Source organism: Mirounga angustirostris, unplaced genomic scaffold (genome assembly GCF_029215605.1).
Source record: "Mirounga angustirostris isolate CCGP_5_RB_7025 unplaced genomic scaffold, mMirAng1.0.hap1 SCAF_5, whole genome shotgun sequence".
In the NCBI taxonomy this organism is placed as follows: Eukaryota; Metazoa; Chordata; class Mammalia; order Carnivora; family Phocidae; genus Mirounga; species Mirounga angustirostris.
Window position 1 is genome coordinate 90,280,919 of NW_026991713.1, and position 18,582 is coordinate 90,299,500.

The following is an 18,582-nucleotide window of genomic DNA, read 5'->3' on the forward strand; positions in this document are numbered from 1 at the left end:
ACAACTTGGAGGGAGGGGTGATAACTGGCGTTTAGTGGACACCGGCCAGTGGATGCACAGGACAACCCCCCACAACAAAGAATTGTATGGGCCAAAATGTCACAATGCTGAGAGTGAGAAACCCTGATCAAATGAATTTGTCTATTTGCATAATTTGCTTCCCCCACTAGAATGCAAGCTTTGTGAGAGCAGGGGCTTGTCCATCTTGTTTATTACTCTATGTCTGGAACATGGAAGTCAACAAATATTTGATGACTACATAAGAGATGAATGAGTGCCTCATAGCTCACATCAGGTATTTTTATATATGTGCTCACATCCAAACACTTGGCTCCTTGGATTGGGAGGGTTAGTAATGGTACAAGGTTGCATGACTTAAATATCTGGGGTGGCACAACTTCTTTGAATGTCCTAATGTAGCTCTCTTCCCAACATGATTTTCCTTCACTTTAATTTTCTACCTTGAAGAAAAATGTGCAGTTTTTACAATGTCCTCAATTCCTTCATTCATTAAGTGATATTATCATCCAGACACTGTAATAGGTGCTGTCACCACACAAAATGATGACTTAGGACTTGTGTTCAACAATTTGCCCAGAGATTCGATGTTCTAGATTCTAGATCTAGATTCTAGATCTTTTCCAACAATTATAAATCTCTTTCCCCCCTCTAGGAAAGTGCCTCTCGTCCTCCCTTTTCATCTCCCCTTGACACTTCAGTTAAGCTTGGAAGAAAGACCAGGAGAGAAGAGGGGGGTGCCTAGCCCCCCAGCTCTGTAGTAGTGGCTGGTCCCGTCCTGGGTTCCCACACTGTACCTTCACCATAGCTCTATAACAGCACTAATGGGGCACCTGTTTGTTTATATGGCTCTGTCCCTTCCCACCTGCGGGAGGTCATGCTCTTGATGGTCTTCATATCCCTGGCACCTGGCACACGAGATGGGCTCAATAAATGCTTATTGAAAAAATAAAATGCCTTTGGCCTACTTCACAATGTCACCTAGGGCACCCTCTGCCAACTTCACAATGTCACCCAAGGCATAGTTTTGTCTACTTCACAATGTCAACCTGCCCAGCACAGAAATGGGGACTTCCCAGGGGCTCAGAAATAGATCTAGTTTCAGCCCCGTCTGAATCACAGTCTAGTGGTGGCCCCAGCCAATGAAGAGAAAAGCAAAGGCTCGGAAGTCTTGGACTACGGCAAATGGATTTAGGTTACACAGCCTGAGATGGAGGAAGAGTAATCACTGAGGGATAAGGGACCCGTGAAGCCCACTGCACAATGGCCAAGAACCAGAGCTGCGCGTAGGCAGGGGCATGCATGTCACCGCTGCTCAGGGTGCCTCATCCCCGCCGCTACAGACAAGTGGCCCGGTGGCCGACGCTGGCGACAGAGGCTAGCGGTGTTGACGCGAACGGGTTTGCTCAAACCTGGGGCCGCAAACTGCCCGACGAGCGCGGAGAAAGTGGCACGCGACCTCGCCGGACCGCAGAGGCGCAGCTGGGGAACTTTCTCAGCCCAGCCCCCAGGGTGCTAGAGGGTCAGAAGGACCCGCCTTGGCCAGCGGGGCGAAGGTTGTTCCCAAGGCCACGTGAGGCGTCGTCGCCCCTAAAAGCCCCAAACCCGCAGGGCTAATGGCAGAGTAAGGACGCCCGGACCTCGGAGACGCGGCGCCCCGCTGCCGGCTCGAGAGGCGCTCCAGCAACAGCTGCCTCGTCCAACCCAGGGGAGGTCGCGGCCGCCGAGCCATGCCCCCCCGCAGCCGGGACGGGCGCCCCGCGCGGCCCGCGCCCCGCACCCCGCCGCCGCCGCCGCTGCTGCCGCTGCTGCTCCTGGTGGCCGCCGCGGTGCCGCCGAGCCTGGCAGGTGAGCCGTGCGCGCCCGCACGACCCGGGGAGTGCGAGTCCGGAGAGAGACGGGGCCCTCGGCGACCGCCCGGCCCGCGCTGCGCCCGCCGCCGCCGCTCCGTGCGCCCCCGCCCGCGCCCGGCTCGGCCAGGTGGACCGCCGGCGGGTGGCGGGCCTCCGGGTGGACGCGGCGGGCCGCGCGCCTGCGGGGGAGGCGGCACGGACCCGGCTCGCTCCCGCGCCGCCGTAGCTCGGGGACGGCCCCGGGAGGGGCCGGGGCCGTGCGGCTGCGAACTTCAGCGTGGGCCAGAATGCTTGGCGAACGCATCGGTGCCCTCCGGCGACTCTGGGCTTGCGGAGCCTCGGCTGGTCGGAAAAGAGCAGCCAAAGGACATCTAAATATATTTATTCACATCATAGAGGGATGATTCAGGGCTGTCAGTTTGCTTGGTTTTTTCCCCCCTTAGCTGCCCATGAGTTTGGTTTAAAATAAGTGCAGCCTGGTATTGTCAGCTTGATGCGGGCCAGGCAGCGTGCTAAAGGGCTTTTCATACAGTGCTTACTGTAACTCTAAATAGGACTGTTATCCCCATTCTACAGAACATTCGAAATTGGGAGAAATTGTGAAGGCAGAGCTGGATTGCCGAACGGTATTTACTTAACTACTCCCCTCTTCGTAAAACAGGTTCTATTCCTACAAAAAAAAAAAAAAAAAAAAAGGTCCCGTATTTGTCAGTTTTCTTCCCAATGGATAAGAGCAAGATTAACCAAAGAAACTTATGGAAAGACTTCAACAGTAATCTTAAGAGAGAATTAAGTTTGTTTTACTTCCTCAGCCCTTTTCTGTGCTGACCTTGTGCAAGAAGAGGGTGGGGTTCGGTGGAGGGAACCCCTTCCCAAATGAGTGTCCAGATTCTTACTATACCACCTGCCATCAACAAGTAACCGCAATTAGCAGATTTCAAGGCCTTCCCTTTTGCAACTTGCCGGCCTACCACTCTTAAATCTTTCCAGTCTTTGAAACTGCCTGGGCCTCTGGGATCCATCCGAAGGCATGCACCCCTAGGCTCCTGACTCTGGATTTACCTGCACATTCTGTTCCTTGCCTGCCCTGTGGAGGGGGCTTTCCAGCCACCCTTTTAGCCCGGGGAGCCTGCTCCTTCAGACATACCCGGGACAGGCTAGGAAGTACTCCTGAAACAGAAATGACTCTTTGTGTCTGGAATGTTGAGTGAAACCCTTCTAACTTTTCTGTTCTTTCGGATTGTATGGATTGTTTTAAATGTTCCTTAGATGGAGGGGACAGCCTGAGGAGTAAGGTGGAGATACTGTTTTTCTGAAGATGAGGCACTGTTCATTCAAGAAGAGAACACCTGGCAAGAAACAACTGCTTAAATTGAGTTCCCCCAGATACTCAGCTGAGGCCAGGCCAGTGTGGTCAGGAGTCAAGGCAAAGACTGAGGGCATTTCTGTGGCCGGTGATCCTGACGGCACGGGGCTGGGCAATCCAGAAAAGACTTCTTACAGCCTTGAGGAACAGCTGGTGAAGCCCACGCCACTCTTTCAAACAGACGTGAGCTCTGTCTCCTTTGTTGCACCCATAGTAACCTGTTTTCCAGGTTACTATGGGTGCAATTTTTGGCTTTGTTTTACCCTTCTACTAGACTGCCAACAACATGCGGGCGGAGAACAGGGCCTTTGCCACTTCTTGTTTGTCATGTTTTCTTTGAAGTGCCCAGCTCCATACTCTGAATTTAACGGGTACCCAACACACACCAAAGGGATTGCATTTTCATCTCCCTGGAATGATCTTTGTATCTACCAGTGTGCACCTATGAATCCAAAAACAACTTCTTTAATTTTTAAAGGTTACTTTGAAGTTTCAATTTGCCAGAAATATTGGCCAACAATTGCACATTCCTCCCAACCTGTCTTTAAAACTAGTATGGACTTCAGACATATAATAGCACTGCCTTTATCCTTCCAGACTGGAAAGCCCCATATTTGTTTTTAGGATGTCTTCTGTAATTTTTCTTGGTGGTGTGTATCGTGAAGTCACATCACTAGGGTAAGAGACGGGTCGGTTACCCAGAGACTTACAAGGTGCCATGTGCCTTAGAGAAAACTGGTTCCAAATCTGGCCCCTGGACTTGCAGGGCTAGATTCTAGAAATGCATTCCTTCTCGTGCTCCAGAGCCAATCAGATACAAAGAAGCTGATTCACCCTGATATACATGGAAGTCTATTCACCAAAACACCAATAATGAATTTTAGTAGACAGGACATTTGCATAGCCTGCCCCAGCCACTTTCTTGTAACCAAATTACACAAGATGGATCACATCAGGGATTCTCAGGCTGGAGGCCTGCTTGATTTGCTTCCTAGGAGGACTGATGCTTCAGTTAGCCTCTGGGTGCTCATACTGGACGGTCCTCCCTAGCACAGCTAGTCCTTGACTCAGGGACACTGCTTTTTCCATGCTCCCATGGCTCACCAGTGCCCACTGGAGACTAACACATTGCCTCTCTGGATAGGCCAGTACCCTTATGTGGTTGTGGAGGAGTTTGCCGACCTGGGAGTTGTTCAGTCTCCTTACGGTGACTTGGTAGGCCTTTGGTGGAGGCTGTTCCTCAATTGATCCTTTGACTCGGAGGGCATTCTCATTTCCAAATTCACTCGAGGTGGTAGTCCATTCTTTCTGTGGCAGTTCATTTTTGGAAGTCTCTACTAGAGAGGTAGTATGGAATTCCAGAAACAGAAAGCATGGAGCCTGACTGCCTGTTTGAATCCTGGCTCCAGTACTTACTGTGTGACCTTCAGCCAGTTATCTACTATCCCTACACCTCAGTTCCTCATCTGGAATGTGGGGATTGTAGTATCTGCCTCCTAAGGTGGTTGTGTGGAACAGGGCCTCGTATACAGTAGGGGCTGTATAATTGAGTGACCGTTATTATTGGCCATTGGAGTTGTTTTTTCTCTGGAAAGGCAGCACGGATCTTTGGATAAGGCAACCAGGACTGCAGATGATAATCTATGTGCTGTGAAGTAATAACTTGTTATAAAAGCAGGATTTTTCCTTAACCGAGGCCCAGCATCGCAGGCATTTGGGGTACACAGCAGCACGTTAAGCCAGTGCTTGAGGAAACAGTGAGCAGAGCCCTAGGTCGCTTTCCTGGGTCACGACTGATCGATTGAAATCACCTTGATTTTTCTAAGTGCAATTTTATCAATCATGCTCGCTTTAGCATTTCCCAACTCTTCTCAGTCTTTCTGAGCCCCGCTAAATCTTCCTACAGCACATCCCCATTGTCTAAGCGTTTCAGACCCAAAAGAAGTCAGTGCCGTCTGTAAACCCGAATATTTTCTCGTGCTCTCCCTCTATCAGTTTGTTTATAAAAATGTATACAAGATAAGTTCCGGAACAATTTCTGGGGGAAGTGTCCATTCATCTTTATCATTAAAATTTGTTTCCTAGTCCTTCTAGAAATGTGAATCTGATGGCAAAGATCAAAATCTTTCTCCAGAAGAAAATTTAAAGGATCCTCCTTCAGTCTTTAAATTGAGGTAGAGCATTTAAAAAAAAACTTTTCATAGTAGATAAACTCCAAATCACGTGAGCTTCAGCTTGGAACTTCTGACATGCAGAACAGAAAGTATTGTTTTCACACTTTTTCAGGCATTATTTTAATTTTTGTCACCTGTCATCTTTTGTTGTTGTTTTTTTTATTCTAAATTATCAAGCATTAACTATTGAGATAGCAAGTTAGGCAGCAGCACCAAAAATGGAATGACTCTCAAAGGATTTATTTTGTCCAACATTTTAAGTTTTTTAAAATGCATTTATGCTTTGTCTTTTTTTTTTTAATGGAGTAAGTTCCAGTTGCTCCTAAAACTTGTATTTTACAATCACATGAAAATTGCACTTTAAGATGTAGCTAGAAAATTTATAAATGCTTTATGTTGTTTTTTTGCAGTACTGCAACACAGGAACTTACTCAATGGGGTAGAAGATGAAACTAAGAGAGGTAGTGAAAATGTGAGGAAACTTTAATCTAGAACTTGAAACTCTGTCTGCACCAACAACAGATATCATGTTACAATCTTCCAATGGGAAATTGTGAAAGTCTCTTGATTTAGAGCTCGCTCTGAAATGTGTCAGTTAGCCTTGCAAATGAGTTACCATCCTAGCACCTGAGGTAGTGGCGAGTTATTCAAACCAGCATTTGCAAACACAAGATAGCAAAATTCGAACCCACAATCCGAAATCAAGAACGAATACACATAGACTCAATACCGATCTGTCTCCTTCCTAGCTGGTGTGAAAATTTGGGATGTAGGCAAGAAAACACTATTCGGCCCAAAGGAGTTGATACAATGAAAGAACAGATGCCTCCCCGTGATTCTCAAGGAGCTTGTAATTAAATTTTTGAACCACGTACATACAAAGACATATAACTAAAGAGTGACGGGGATGAGGAGTGAGCAAGGAGCATCGAATGAGAACGGAGCAAAGTTGACTTTCTGTTGATAGGACTTTTAGCAAGAACTCTGATTGAAGTTAGCAGTGCAGACAGAATAGTTCGTTCCGAGGGGATGAAGGAAAGGTATCACTCCAGATCCAAGCAAATCTCCAGCATTTTTCTGTATAAGCGTTTTGTTTCTGTGACGCTATTTTTTTTAAAGTGGCATCCCTTTCTACTTACCTAATATATTGGCCACAGTATGCCTCCCACCTCACATCCTCTCACTGCTGTCTATGTGAGCTTTAGCGTCTGTAATGTGAGGGCCCTCACCCTAGCCACCCTGCAGGGATGCCTTGCTTTCTACCTCAAGCTTCTCCCGCATCATAACCATTTCACACCGGAGCACCTGCCAACCTGGGAAGAGGGATTTTAACCCCTCGTAGGGCAACTTTTGACCAACGTGGGATGGATGCAGGTAGTTAAATGCTCCTTCTTCCATCCCTGGGATGGGATCCTCAAGGGCTTATCCGCAATGTGGGCCATCTCAGATTGCACCTTTGAATTAGCTTTCCCTCCTTCCCTGTTTCACTTTCCCCACCTCCCATCCCTGTTCCCAGAATAATACCCCTTTCAGCAAGAGTCCTAGGCTCTGATTTCTGCTGGGAGTGAGAACTGAAACCCTTAGAATGTTGCTGCCTGGAGGTTGTTTATCATGATTCAGTTATTTTCTTAGTGACTCTGCTGAAGAGTCAAAGCAAATCCAAAAACCAGATATCAATTTACCAAGCCCTTTCCAAGAAGAAAGTGGAACGTCAACGTACACTGAGAGATACGGAGACATTTTGTTCGGTGGACATAAAAGAGAAATGCAGGGGCACCTGGGTGCCTCAGTTTGTTAAGTGACTGCCTTTGGCTCAGGTCATGAGCCCCGCATCAGGCTCCCTGCTTGGCGGGAAGCCTGCTTCTCCCTCTCCCACTCCCCCTGCTTGTGTTCTCTCTCTGTCGCTCTCTCTCTCCCCCCCGCCCCGTCAATTAAATAAATAAATAAATAAAATCTTAAAAAAAAAAAGAGAGAGAGAGAAATGCAATTCAAGGATCAGGATCAGAGAAGTGAGGGGCGCCTGGGTGGCTCAGTTGGCTAAGCGACTGCCTTCGGCTCAGGTCATGATCCCGGGGTCCTGGGATCAAGCTCCTTGCTCAGCGGGGAGCCTGCTTTTCCCTCTCCCTCTGCCTTCTGCTCCCCATGCTTGTGCGCTCTCTCTTTCTCTCTCTGTCAAATAAATAAATAAAATCTTTAAAAAAAAAAAAAGATCAGAGAAGTGTCAGCTAAACTCAATCTGAATAGATTAAGTTGCAGTCTTAATTTTTAAAATATTTTCTCTCACATATTCTGTGTCTGCCTTCTCAGGTTTCTTCCTCTTTTTCTCTATCTAACTTACTGAATATATTAGGTAAAATTACATTGCTCCAGGTTAAAAATCATTTACTCTATCATGAATAAAGTGCCCGGAAAAATAGGCTCCAGATATGGGAGACAGTGATTTAGACCACTTACGACTATTTTACAAATTCTAAGACAGGGTTAGGATTTTTTTTTTTTTCCCAACTAAAAACAATTCAGAGAAAATATTAGAATACACAAGTAAATAAATTTAATTCGGGTGTTTGGGTTTTTATGTCGAGAGAAATATAACAATGAGGAGGCTTCTTCCATCTTTGTCTACACAAGAAAAATACTGTTTTTATAAAGTAACGTTCCCATTCATTCAACAGATATCTATCAAGTGTGTTGATTTTGAAGATGTTGCTGCTAAATATTTTTAAATCTTATTTCCCTTTTCACAGGTCTAGGGGGACATGGCATTTTGCCCATTGGGCATCTGACCCATCCCCTCAGCCCCTTCCCTGAGCTTGAAGATATAATGACTTGAGTTATTTTAGATCAACTTCTGTGAATGTTCTGATAAACTTCACTTTCATTAGAACACACTCAATAAACTAGACTCATCCCAGAAACAGTACTGTGCCGGGTACTGCACTCCCGGGATATACAGCAGTAAGCAGGATTTAAAGTATGTGATCTTGTTCTACCTTCTTGCAGTTAAGCTTTCCACAACATTTGCTTCCTGATATGGAGATTTTTTTTTTTAATAGAAAAGTGAAGTGGCTTAAACTATTAAAAGATTTAAGAAAATCGGAAAGTAGTATGGTACCAGGAAATCCAGAAGGAGTCGATGCATGGAGAAAACATTGAGGGAGGCAGGACCTCAGTTAGGGATGGAGTAAGAAACTCAGATTTTGGCTTAATTCAGAAAGCACTTGCTAAATCAGTCAGTTTGTTAGCAGTAAATTTTTATCATTGAATTATCTTAAGGGAAAAGGAAAAGGGCTTTTTTTTTTTTTTTTTTTTTTAACACCTGGAGGAACACTGATGTCAAAAAAGCACCGATTTGTGGAAGAGTATTATTTGTGGTCAGGAAGTTATGTAGTGCCAACAACAGTGAAAACACAGCCCTTGATTGCTTGGATGGAGAGCAAGCCAAGGTTTGTGGCAAAGGGGCTGTTGGAAGGGAAGGTGAAGTTAGGGAAGGCCATGGTGTTCAATGAGAAATGCCAAGATTTTGGAGAAGGGAACAAAGCTAAAATCGTGCCATGTGGGTAGAACTGAAAGGAAAGAGCCTGACAAGGCTGTTCAGCATCCTTCTTCCCTCCACAGTTTCTGTTCATGACCCTGCCCCCACACCTTGTTGCAGCAGTTTGCAGCTACTATGGTTTCTAGTCAGCCATGCTTTCTTCTTCCCTACAAGACTCACTGCGGGTGAGGTGGAAGAGAATGTGTGCAAAAAGCTGGGGAAAGGCTGAGGCTATGCCACTGTGATCCAAAATCAATTTGGAAGAAGGGTCGTTTCTGTGGATGCTACCCACAGTTGTCAAATTGTGGCCACTGGCTTTATTAACAATTAGACTATTATTTGTCACCGGAAGTCTGTTAAAGTATTGTGAACCTACCTCTGTTTATGAACATCATTATTTCCATTTAGCCATTTTTAAAGAAAGCCCACCATTATGGTCATGACTTTGCTTGGAAGTAAATGGACCTTCCTGCTCAGGATCATTCTTTAAGAGTCATAATCAGCTTTAGCTTCTAAGCCTGACCAAATCCCAGCTAATCACCCAGCCCCCTTGGGACAAGGTGCTATGATACTCTAGAATTAAGATTATACCTTTAGCACTTATTTGATAAACAATCTTTGCATCTAAAATAAAATAAAATAGGGGTGCCTGGGTGGCTCAGTCGTTAAGCGTCTGCCTTTGGCTCAGGTCATGATTCCAGGGTTCTGGGATCGAGCCCCACATCGGGCTCCCTGCTCGGCAGGAAGCTAGCTTCTCCCTCTCCCTCTCCTCCTGCTTGTGTTCCCTCTCTCGCTGTGTCTCTCTCTGTCAAATAAATAAATAAAATCTTAAAAAATAATAATAAAATAAAATAAAATGTTGGTCTATTTTTAATGTTGACAACAGATAACCATATATAAACATTTTATCTGAACTTTTTGGTATCTTTACCACTGAAAATAGAGTATGTCCCAAATTAAACTCCTATTCCCTCCCAGACCTATACCCCATCTGCTCCCTCTCTCAGTAAATGATACAACAACATCCATCCACTGAGTCTCAGTCTAGAACCTGAGAGTCGTTCTGGCCTCTTCCCAGCTCTTTGATGACCTGAACATAAAGTTGGTCTTTAACCCGAGCAGGTGTGCAGTAGTTTCTTAGGCCAAGAAACAAATGTATCACATACCACTTCCTTTCTCCATTTCTTTTTTCCTTTTTTCTCTCTCTTTCTTCCTAAATCTTCCTAAGATACTCACTGAGTATCTGTGACAGGCTAGGCACTATACTAATGCTGATTCTTTGGACTCCAGGAGCTCATAGGCTAGCAGCAGCTGAAGACATGGGAGTTACAGTACAATGTGATAGGCCCAAAGAAGATGTACCTACAAGCAAGTTATATTGAGCTTGTAGAGCAAGTCAACCCTCACAAATTGGGTGCTGCTTCCTGAGTTTTAAGTAACAATTTTGAGATAGCTACGTGGTTAACAAGAGAGAAACTCTGGGGCAGAGGAAATAGCATATGCAAAGTCAGAAGTGTCGAACCAGCTCATGGCAGGTCGGACAGTGGTATAGAATGGCTTCCAGATCACCAAGTGCAAGGGGAGGTGGATGAAGCTGCATGGGGTAGGCAGAAAGCAGATCATGAAGCCAAGAGTGTAAGCTGAAGAATTTTATTTCTAGGAAATTGAAGTCATTGAAGATTTTGGTAGGCAAGTAAATAAATCAGTTTTGCATTTTAGGAAGGTCACTCTGGCAGAGTATGAAGAATGAATTACAGGTCAAAGGAACCTTGAAAAAGGCCTGTATTACAGTTAAGGTTAGTTGTGATACTGGAAGTGGCATAGAAAGGTAGAACTACAGAGGTAGAGACTGGAGGAGAGATGCTTAGGAGGCTTTGATTCAACATGAGTTTGCAGGAGAGAGAGGGAGCCTGGATGGGCTTGGGTCTCAGGTGGAAAGATCACAGAGATAGAAAGCAGAAGGTGGAGGATGGGTGGGAGAGAATAGGAGTTCTCTTTTGGGTATTTGGAATTTCTTTGGCTTATGGAATCATCCAAGTGGTGTTATCAAGTGTGCTGTTGGGTGTACAAGATAAAGAGGAACCCATGGGGACAATGAGAAAGAAAGCAGGTAGAGGAGGAGATTCAGGAGATTCATGTTGAGCCATGGAAAGAGCTTTAAGAACAAGTGGTCATCAGGGTCAAATGCTCTCAGCAGTTCATGTGACAATAGGATTCAAGGATGTTATTAGTGACCCAAGAAGAACAGTGTCAGTAGCAGGGTGAGCATGGATACCAGCTGCAGCAGGCTGACAGGAGGAAGGTGAGGAAGTGGTGTGTGTGTTCCTCTTTCAAAAGGATGAGGCCTGGAAATGGGCCAGTCATATCACAGCTCTCTCACCAGTACCTAGCTGAGCCCCTGACACAGCGTGCCTTATAATATTTGTAATAATTTCATGAGAGGAGAGAGAGATTCTGGCAATGGCCAGATCTGGTCCCAGGATCCAGAGAGAGCTTCTGTGATTGGTTTGCCCTTAGCCACGAGACAATGGAGCATGTCAGTACACTAAAGCAGGGGGGCCACTGCAGGAAGAGAGCATTAGGGCACAGGAACAAGACACAGGATGGAACAAAGTTCCCAAGGAAAGTAAGAGGAGTCGATCCATAGCATGGGTAGAGGATTGAGGTGAACCAGAAGAGAGAGATGGCTATAGGATTTGTAAGGACGAATTCACAAAATTATCAAGAACTTGAGAGGCTCACAGGTGATAGTTTTTTTTCTGCAAAATAGGAATATAATGTCATGTGTGAAGAATGAGGCAAGAGAGATAGGATAAGATGCCTGAGAATATGGATGCTTTGGTCCAACTGACTTGGGGGTCAAAAATGTTACAGACCAGGTACATGAACCCTATCCTTGGATGAAGTAAGAGCTGGGCAGTGCTCCAGCTCTGGCCTTGCCCAGAATCCCATCTCTGAGGATGAAGCATTTAGACCCACCTCTGTGATGCTCTAATTACCTCCCCCTACCTTTGACCTAGTTCACTGTGCTCTGAGCTTATCCCCCTTGATCAGGCTCTGGTTTTTCCCCACTTAATAACAAGGACAAAGTATAGTGGCAGATTTCCCGATTATAATAGTGGCAGATTTCCCACTTCTAATAGAATGGAATTCTTTAAAAGCAAATGTGTTGCAATTGTTGGTTACATGGGAAAAAAAATGCATCAGCAAATCAGTTAAATAGCATCCTATTATCATTGCTTCTTCTTTTCTTCCAGAAGTCTACTATGCAACCGCGTACTGGATGCCTGCTGAAAAGACAGTGCAAGTCAAAAAAGTACTGGACAGGAATGGGGACGCCTATGGCTTTTACAATGACTCTATGAAAACCACAGGCTGGGGCATCCTGGAGATCAGAGCGGGGTATGGTTCTCAGACCCTGAGCAATGAGATCATCATGTTTGTGGCTGGCTTTTTGGAGGGTTACCTCACTGCCCCGTAAGTACTTCAGTCTTCAGTCATGGTGGAGAACTACCAGGCAACTCTATCCCTTTCTTTGTCCACCAGTGGCTTTGTCTTCCTGACATTGGACATTAGAACTGGAAAGTAGCTGAGGTCCCTCTCATAGGATAGAAACATGATCAGAATCCCATTTTCACCTCCAATCAGTACCTGCTTTGGAAGGAACAAAGCCCCCAATTGTGGCATTCTTCCATTCTCGTGGCACTTAAAATCTTTCTTTTTGTGAAACTGTTTTAAAATACAGCTAAGCCATTTTATCCTACTAGCCATTTATTGTCTGGTAGAAAGAAAATGATGGGTGGAGTGACCGAGAAACACAAAACACAGAGGATTCGTTAAATTTAAAATGTAAGAGCATTTTTTCAACAGTCTTAAAACAATACTTTCAAGTGGGCAAAGATTTTAAATTGAAATCCTGATGTCTAATATAAACAGTCCTTCCGGTTCTATTGTTACTTAATTCTTACATCTTTCCCATGTCTTATGAAAATAACAAGGATGTAGTTAATAATAATGCAATCAGGACACATCCTTTTCTGAGATAAGCTCTTTAAGAAGCTTGCAACTCATTTAATCAAGCCTCATCCTTTCTTTGATATAAAAAATGTCTTGATGATTTGGCTTTTTTCTTTTATTATCTGTGACCTAGACGCTTGAGGGCAGTTTAACCAAACCCTATTGTGTGCTGTTACCACCTTTGTGAGGCACCTTATTAAGTGCAGTGCCGATCTTAATTTGTTTCTAAGTGCTGGAGATTATATCAAATGTTGAATAACTAGTTCTTGTGTTCTGATATCTCTTTTTTAATGAACTAGAAATTCCTGTTTTTCTTTTTATACCAAATTTTTATTACTCTACCATACAGGTCCCTTTAATGGTATACTACTCAGAGATGTATAAAACTTGATAAATGGATTAAGATTTTAAAAACATGTTTAGGGGCGCTTGGGTGGCTCAGTTGGTTAAGCGTCCAATTCTTGATTTCGGCTCAAGACACAATCTCAGGGTCATGAGATTGAGCACCCTGTCAGGCTCTGTGCTGGGCGTGGAGCCTGCTTAAGATTCTCTCTCCCTCTCTCTTTGCCCCTCTCTGCACAAAAAAATTAAAAATTAAAAATTAAAAAAAATGTTTAAAACTGTAATTCATATAAATATAAATATATATAACATATAATCTGAACATTTCATCCTTCTCTACAAATCTATATTTACTGTGTATCTACTAGTTCTGATTGCATTACTTAAATTGAGTTGCAAGTTTAGAGAAATAATTTGGGCTGAAATTGTGTGGCTATAAATACATTAGGTTATCATGAGTGCTATACATAATGGGCCTTTAAGGGAAACTGTGATTTGAGGGAGCAGCTCTAATCTGAGACTGTGGTAAGGATGAGCATGTCTTCTGTGGGTATGGGTATCACAACAGGAGCTTTAGGGAATTTGCCAGAAGGCTTCTGACGAAGGTAGAATGTCTGATATTCTTATGTCTCAGGAAAACATAGATTTTAACATCTCACTTCTAGGGGTAACTTTATCACTTTACCCTTATTCTTAATATAAAGCATTGATCTATCCTTGAGTACCTTTATCCATTGACAAAGAAGATCCATAGAAATACAGGTTAATATCAATTCTATTAATAACTTTTTTTTTAAAGATTTTATTTATTTATTTGAGAGAGAGAAAGTGAGCGAGAGAGAGCACAATCAGGGTGAAAGGCAGAGGGAGAAGCAAACTCCCCGCTGAGCCGGGAGCCCGATGTGGGACTAAATCCCTGGACTCCAGGATCATGACCTGAGCCACAGGCAGACGCTTAACTGACTGAGCCACCCAGGCGCCCTATTAGCAACTTTTTAAATACTTCTGTATTAGAGTAAAATTACTTAAATTTTATTTCTTAAAAGGAAAACAGTTAGCTATTATTCAGTAACTGGGTTTTTTTGTTTGTTTACTCTGCATATTTGCCCACTCCTTTCAAAGAAAATTCAACATGTGTGAGTCTTTTAAGATGAAAATAACTTCCTGGGGTACCAGGGGGCCTAGTCAGTTGAGCGTCCAACTCTTGCTTTTGGGTCAGGTCATGGTCTCAGGGTCGTGAGATCGAGCCCTCTTTTTCTGGGCTCTGTTCTGGGTGCGGAGCCTGCTTTAGACTCTCTCTCCCTCTCCCTGTGCCCCTCCCCCCCACCGTCCACTTGCATGCTCTCTCTCACAAAAAAATAAGAATAAATAAATAAATAAAAACAACTTCCTGCATATTGTGACCCATTTTGAGGATCTGGCAACTGAGTCTTCCCTCCCTTCAGGCCAGTAGCCGCCCCTGTGAGCAAATGATCAGGAGTAAGGAAGAGGTGGGTATAGTAACCTCAGTGAATACTGGTTCATTAAGGAAAAGTTGGCAGACTCTTCTTGGGAACATTTCTGCTGCAGAGAACAGCCTGGAAAGAGGGCTTGAATCATAAATACTACAACAGTCCAAAAGGAAGGCACCTCATGGGCCAGAAGTCAAAGAAGGCTTTGTGGAAGGAGTGAGTGGTGGGTCTGGTGATTGATGGGTGAGAACATTCGGCTTGGCTGGGAAGAGGAAGAAAATAATGCTGGGCAGAAGGAAACAGAACCAAGTACTGAAAAAAGGCAGTGAGTCTGAAATGAGTAAGTTGCATTTACAAATGAGCGAGAGAGGAGTAGAGGCTCCATTGATTAGGCAGAGGGCAACAGGTTTAAAAAGGTAGATGGGGGCCGTATCCTGGAAGGCTTTGGATGGAAGCCTGCCCATTCGGCAGCTGTCATTCTTCATTTCAATCATAGAGCGCTCAGAGGTTTCTTGAATTTGAAAGACAGCATCTCTGTTTTATATTCATTATGACAGTTCAAGGATATCATCTGCTCCAAGGATGGGTTTCCCAAAGATGCAGTACCAAGAGTCTTGAGAGGACCTCTGCCCTGCAGAGACTTTGATAGATCTCATGGAACAGAAGATGTTGGTGATCAGGAAGAACCGTGACAAAGAGCCAAAGGGGCTGGATGGAAGAGAGAAGTCAGGTATTTGTATATTTGAACAAGAAAGAGAAAGAAAAAGAGAAAGAGAAGGAGGAGAGGATAAAAAGGGAAAAGAGGAAGGGAGCAAGGGAGGAAGGAAGGAGAACAGAACCAAAAAGAGGAAAAGGAAGCATTGCAGCCAAAACTATCGTTAGAAAGACAGTTCCCATGAGCACCTCTTAAGAGGCTGTCATTCTAATCACATGCCTGAAAAGTCAATAAATAGGGAAGATTTCCCAGCTTGCATTGAAAGGACTTACTCTGTGCCTAGCTCGAAGCTCACAATAGTGCGATGTGACCCAGCATGCTTAGAACATCCCTGGCAATGGGCTGGAGAAGAGAGAAGCAGAGAGGAGGCCATCAATTTCCTCCCTATGGTCCAGGAGAAGGCTTGTCATATATTCTGATGCCCAAGAGCTCATTTTGAAGGAAGGAGAGCTGCGAGATGGAATGCGGAATCTGGGCTCCCAGTGATAAGAGCTCCAGGAGGGAGACAGAACAGAGGGCATACTGGAAGGATTCACAGGACTGCAACTCCCAGACTGCAGGCACCGCCAAAGACTTGCTGCAGTTGGCCACACAGCCGTACAGCCCACCGACACTCCTGACCGAGCTGTGAGAGGCAGGGTGGCTGCCTCTGAGCAGAGCTACTCGGCATTCTCTGAAGCAAAGCAGAGGAGCTTAAACTGTTGGCCCTCTGGAAGCTGTGGCTAGAGTCACAAACCAACAGAGGAGGAGGACTACATGTCACAGGCAAGGGTTTTGTTTGTGTTTGTTTTCAGCTACACATGGGCAACTGTCTGAGAAGCAATAGCATCTTCATACACAGACATCAGTTTTTCAATCTAAAACCTATACTCCTGGAGACTGTTACTTGGAGGTGTTTTGCAAGGTGTGATTCCACTTACCAAGACACAGCTTTGGAGCAAGAGCATCTGCGGGGGTGCTTGGGCTCAGGTCATGATCCCGGGGTCCTGGGATGGAGCCCCACATCGGCTCCCTGCTCAGCGGGGAGTCTGCTTCTCCCTCTCCCTCTGCCGCTCCCCCTGCCTGTGCTCTCCTGCTCTCTCTCAAATAAATAAATAAAATCTTAAAAAAAAAAAAAAAAAAGAGCAGCTGAGCCTGGTTTGAGAAGGTGAATTTATGCCAAAGGCCAAAAGAAAGAGCCCCCTTTTCTTGTTTTCCTTTTTTTTTTTTTTTAAGATTTATTTATTTATCTGAGAGAGAGAGCGGATGTGTGTGCACGCAAGCAGGGGGAGGGGCAGATGGGAGAGAATCTCATGCAGACTCGGTGCTGAGCGCAGAGCCTCACGAGGGCCTCAACCTCACAACCCTGAGATCATGCCCTGAGCTGAAGCCAAGAGTCCCAAGCTGAACCAACTGGCCACCCAGGTATGCACCTTGTTCTCCTTTCAGCTTGCAAAGTTGCTCAGGCAGCTGCCAAGAGCCGTGGGAAGTTTAGGGCCGCCATGTTCTTCCCACATCACCACATTTAAAATGGAGTGACATTCCTTATATTCTCCAGAACCTTGAGGGGAGAGAAGTGTGTGCGAGGTTGGGTATTGTGGTAAGAACAGTTGAGATACTGTGATAAAGAGCTTGGTTTAACTACCTTGGAGGAAATAATTTGCTCTTTCCAACCTATGACATACTTGCGAGGCCAAATGAAAACAAAGAAATATCCTGAAATCCTCCATCATTTCATTTGAAGTGTTCAGTAATTGGTTGCTTCCTTGAACTCTTACAAACACTCTCCAGACAGCCCTCTGTACTTTCTCACGAAGTCCCAGGCCATCTACAGTCCTGCCACTGCACCGTTATCCCAGGGGGTAGAGTGGAAGCAGCAGGTCTAGCCGGGCCACATCATGGAGGCAGCTGTAGACATTTCCAGGGGCTTCTCTCACTGTCTTGCCCTTTCTCAGGCTCTCCCGCCCCCGCCCATCTCCTGAGGAGCTGCTCCCTGCAAGACACTGCCATTTCCATGCAAACATTCCTTCCAGGTGGGCTCCTGAGCCCTCCCATGCTGCCCTGTCAACCTGTCACACATCCCTTTCCAGGAACTCTTAGCACTGCATTCTCTGAGAGCCAGATGCTGCCTCCCCCATCTCCAGCAATTGAAATACTGCTCAGCCCCGCAAGACCCATCTCACATGCTAGCTCCTCAAAGCATTCTCCGATTCCTTTCCCACTGGGTTGAGCTCCTTCTCTCCCCTCCACCATCTGTTAGTGCTTTGGAGGCAGATCCCTATCTTATTCATCTTTATATACCCCAGACACCTGGCACAGCACTTCTGCCCCCAGCAGTTACTTAATTACATTGCTGATTAGGTTTAATTGAATCCTGTGCTGTTCCAGTTCTTTAAGGATGAACCCAAAGTGTGAGGTACATATTTCCATGTAATGCAGTGTCTAGCAACCATGGCCAAATGGAGTTTCTCCCTTAGTTTTTTAACTTGATGGGCTGGCTCCCTAATCAGAGTATCTCATGTCTCACTAATGATGTAAAAGCTGATAAATAGTCCTAGATGGGTCTTAGTAAAATGAGTCATGAAACCTTTCTGCAAAGAATGATGGTGAGGGTGTGGGTACCAGATCTGCTCCAGTTTTTAATAAAGTGGCTGAGCCCGTGTGTGGCTGAGGCAGTGGCTGAAATATCTCCTCTGGAATTCTCTAGTTGGAGCGAGCCAATTCACTGCAGCAAACACATGTTACACTGCCTTGTGCCAGGCTCTGGGGAGGGGGAGAAAGGCAGGGGGCGGGTTAGCTCCTGAGCACATTCTTCAAAGAGAACTCCATTTAAGTTGATTGTTGACACAACAGTTGGTAAAACTAGGATGAAAGGAGGTTCTAGCAAGATTATGGCACAAGTAGAGGAAGTTAGTCAAAGGTGGTCCCTTTTGTTTCTGGCCTACTCCCAAGAAATACCTCAAGAATCTCTTCCACAGCCCCCCGTTGCTCCTTCGATGCTAGAAACTCAACATGCTTCCCACTCAAGACGGTAGGCAAAGCAAAGTGAGACACATTCCCATCCTCAAATATATCAAATGGCCCAAGAACTAGTAATTATTTAGACCTTCCCATGAACACAAGGTGCTCCTCCTG

General features: G+C 45.1%; 1 protein-coding gene across 1 annotated transcript in view; it reads left to right on the plus strand.

The window, feature by feature from the left end:
- Positions 1–1,393: 1,393 nt before the first annotated feature.
- PLBD1 (phospholipase B domain containing 1) overlaps positions 1,394–18,582 on the plus strand; it is a 54,635-nt gene continuing 37,446 nt past the window's right edge. The window contains exons 1-2 of the mRNA XM_045870206.3: positions 1,394–1,866; positions 12,201–12,420. Coding sequence (XP_045726162.1) covers positions 1,749–1,866; positions 12,201–12,420 — 338 coding nt within the window. The 5' untranslated portion in view covers positions 1,394–1,748. The remainder of the gene's footprint in view (positions 1,867–12,200; positions 12,421–18,582) is intronic.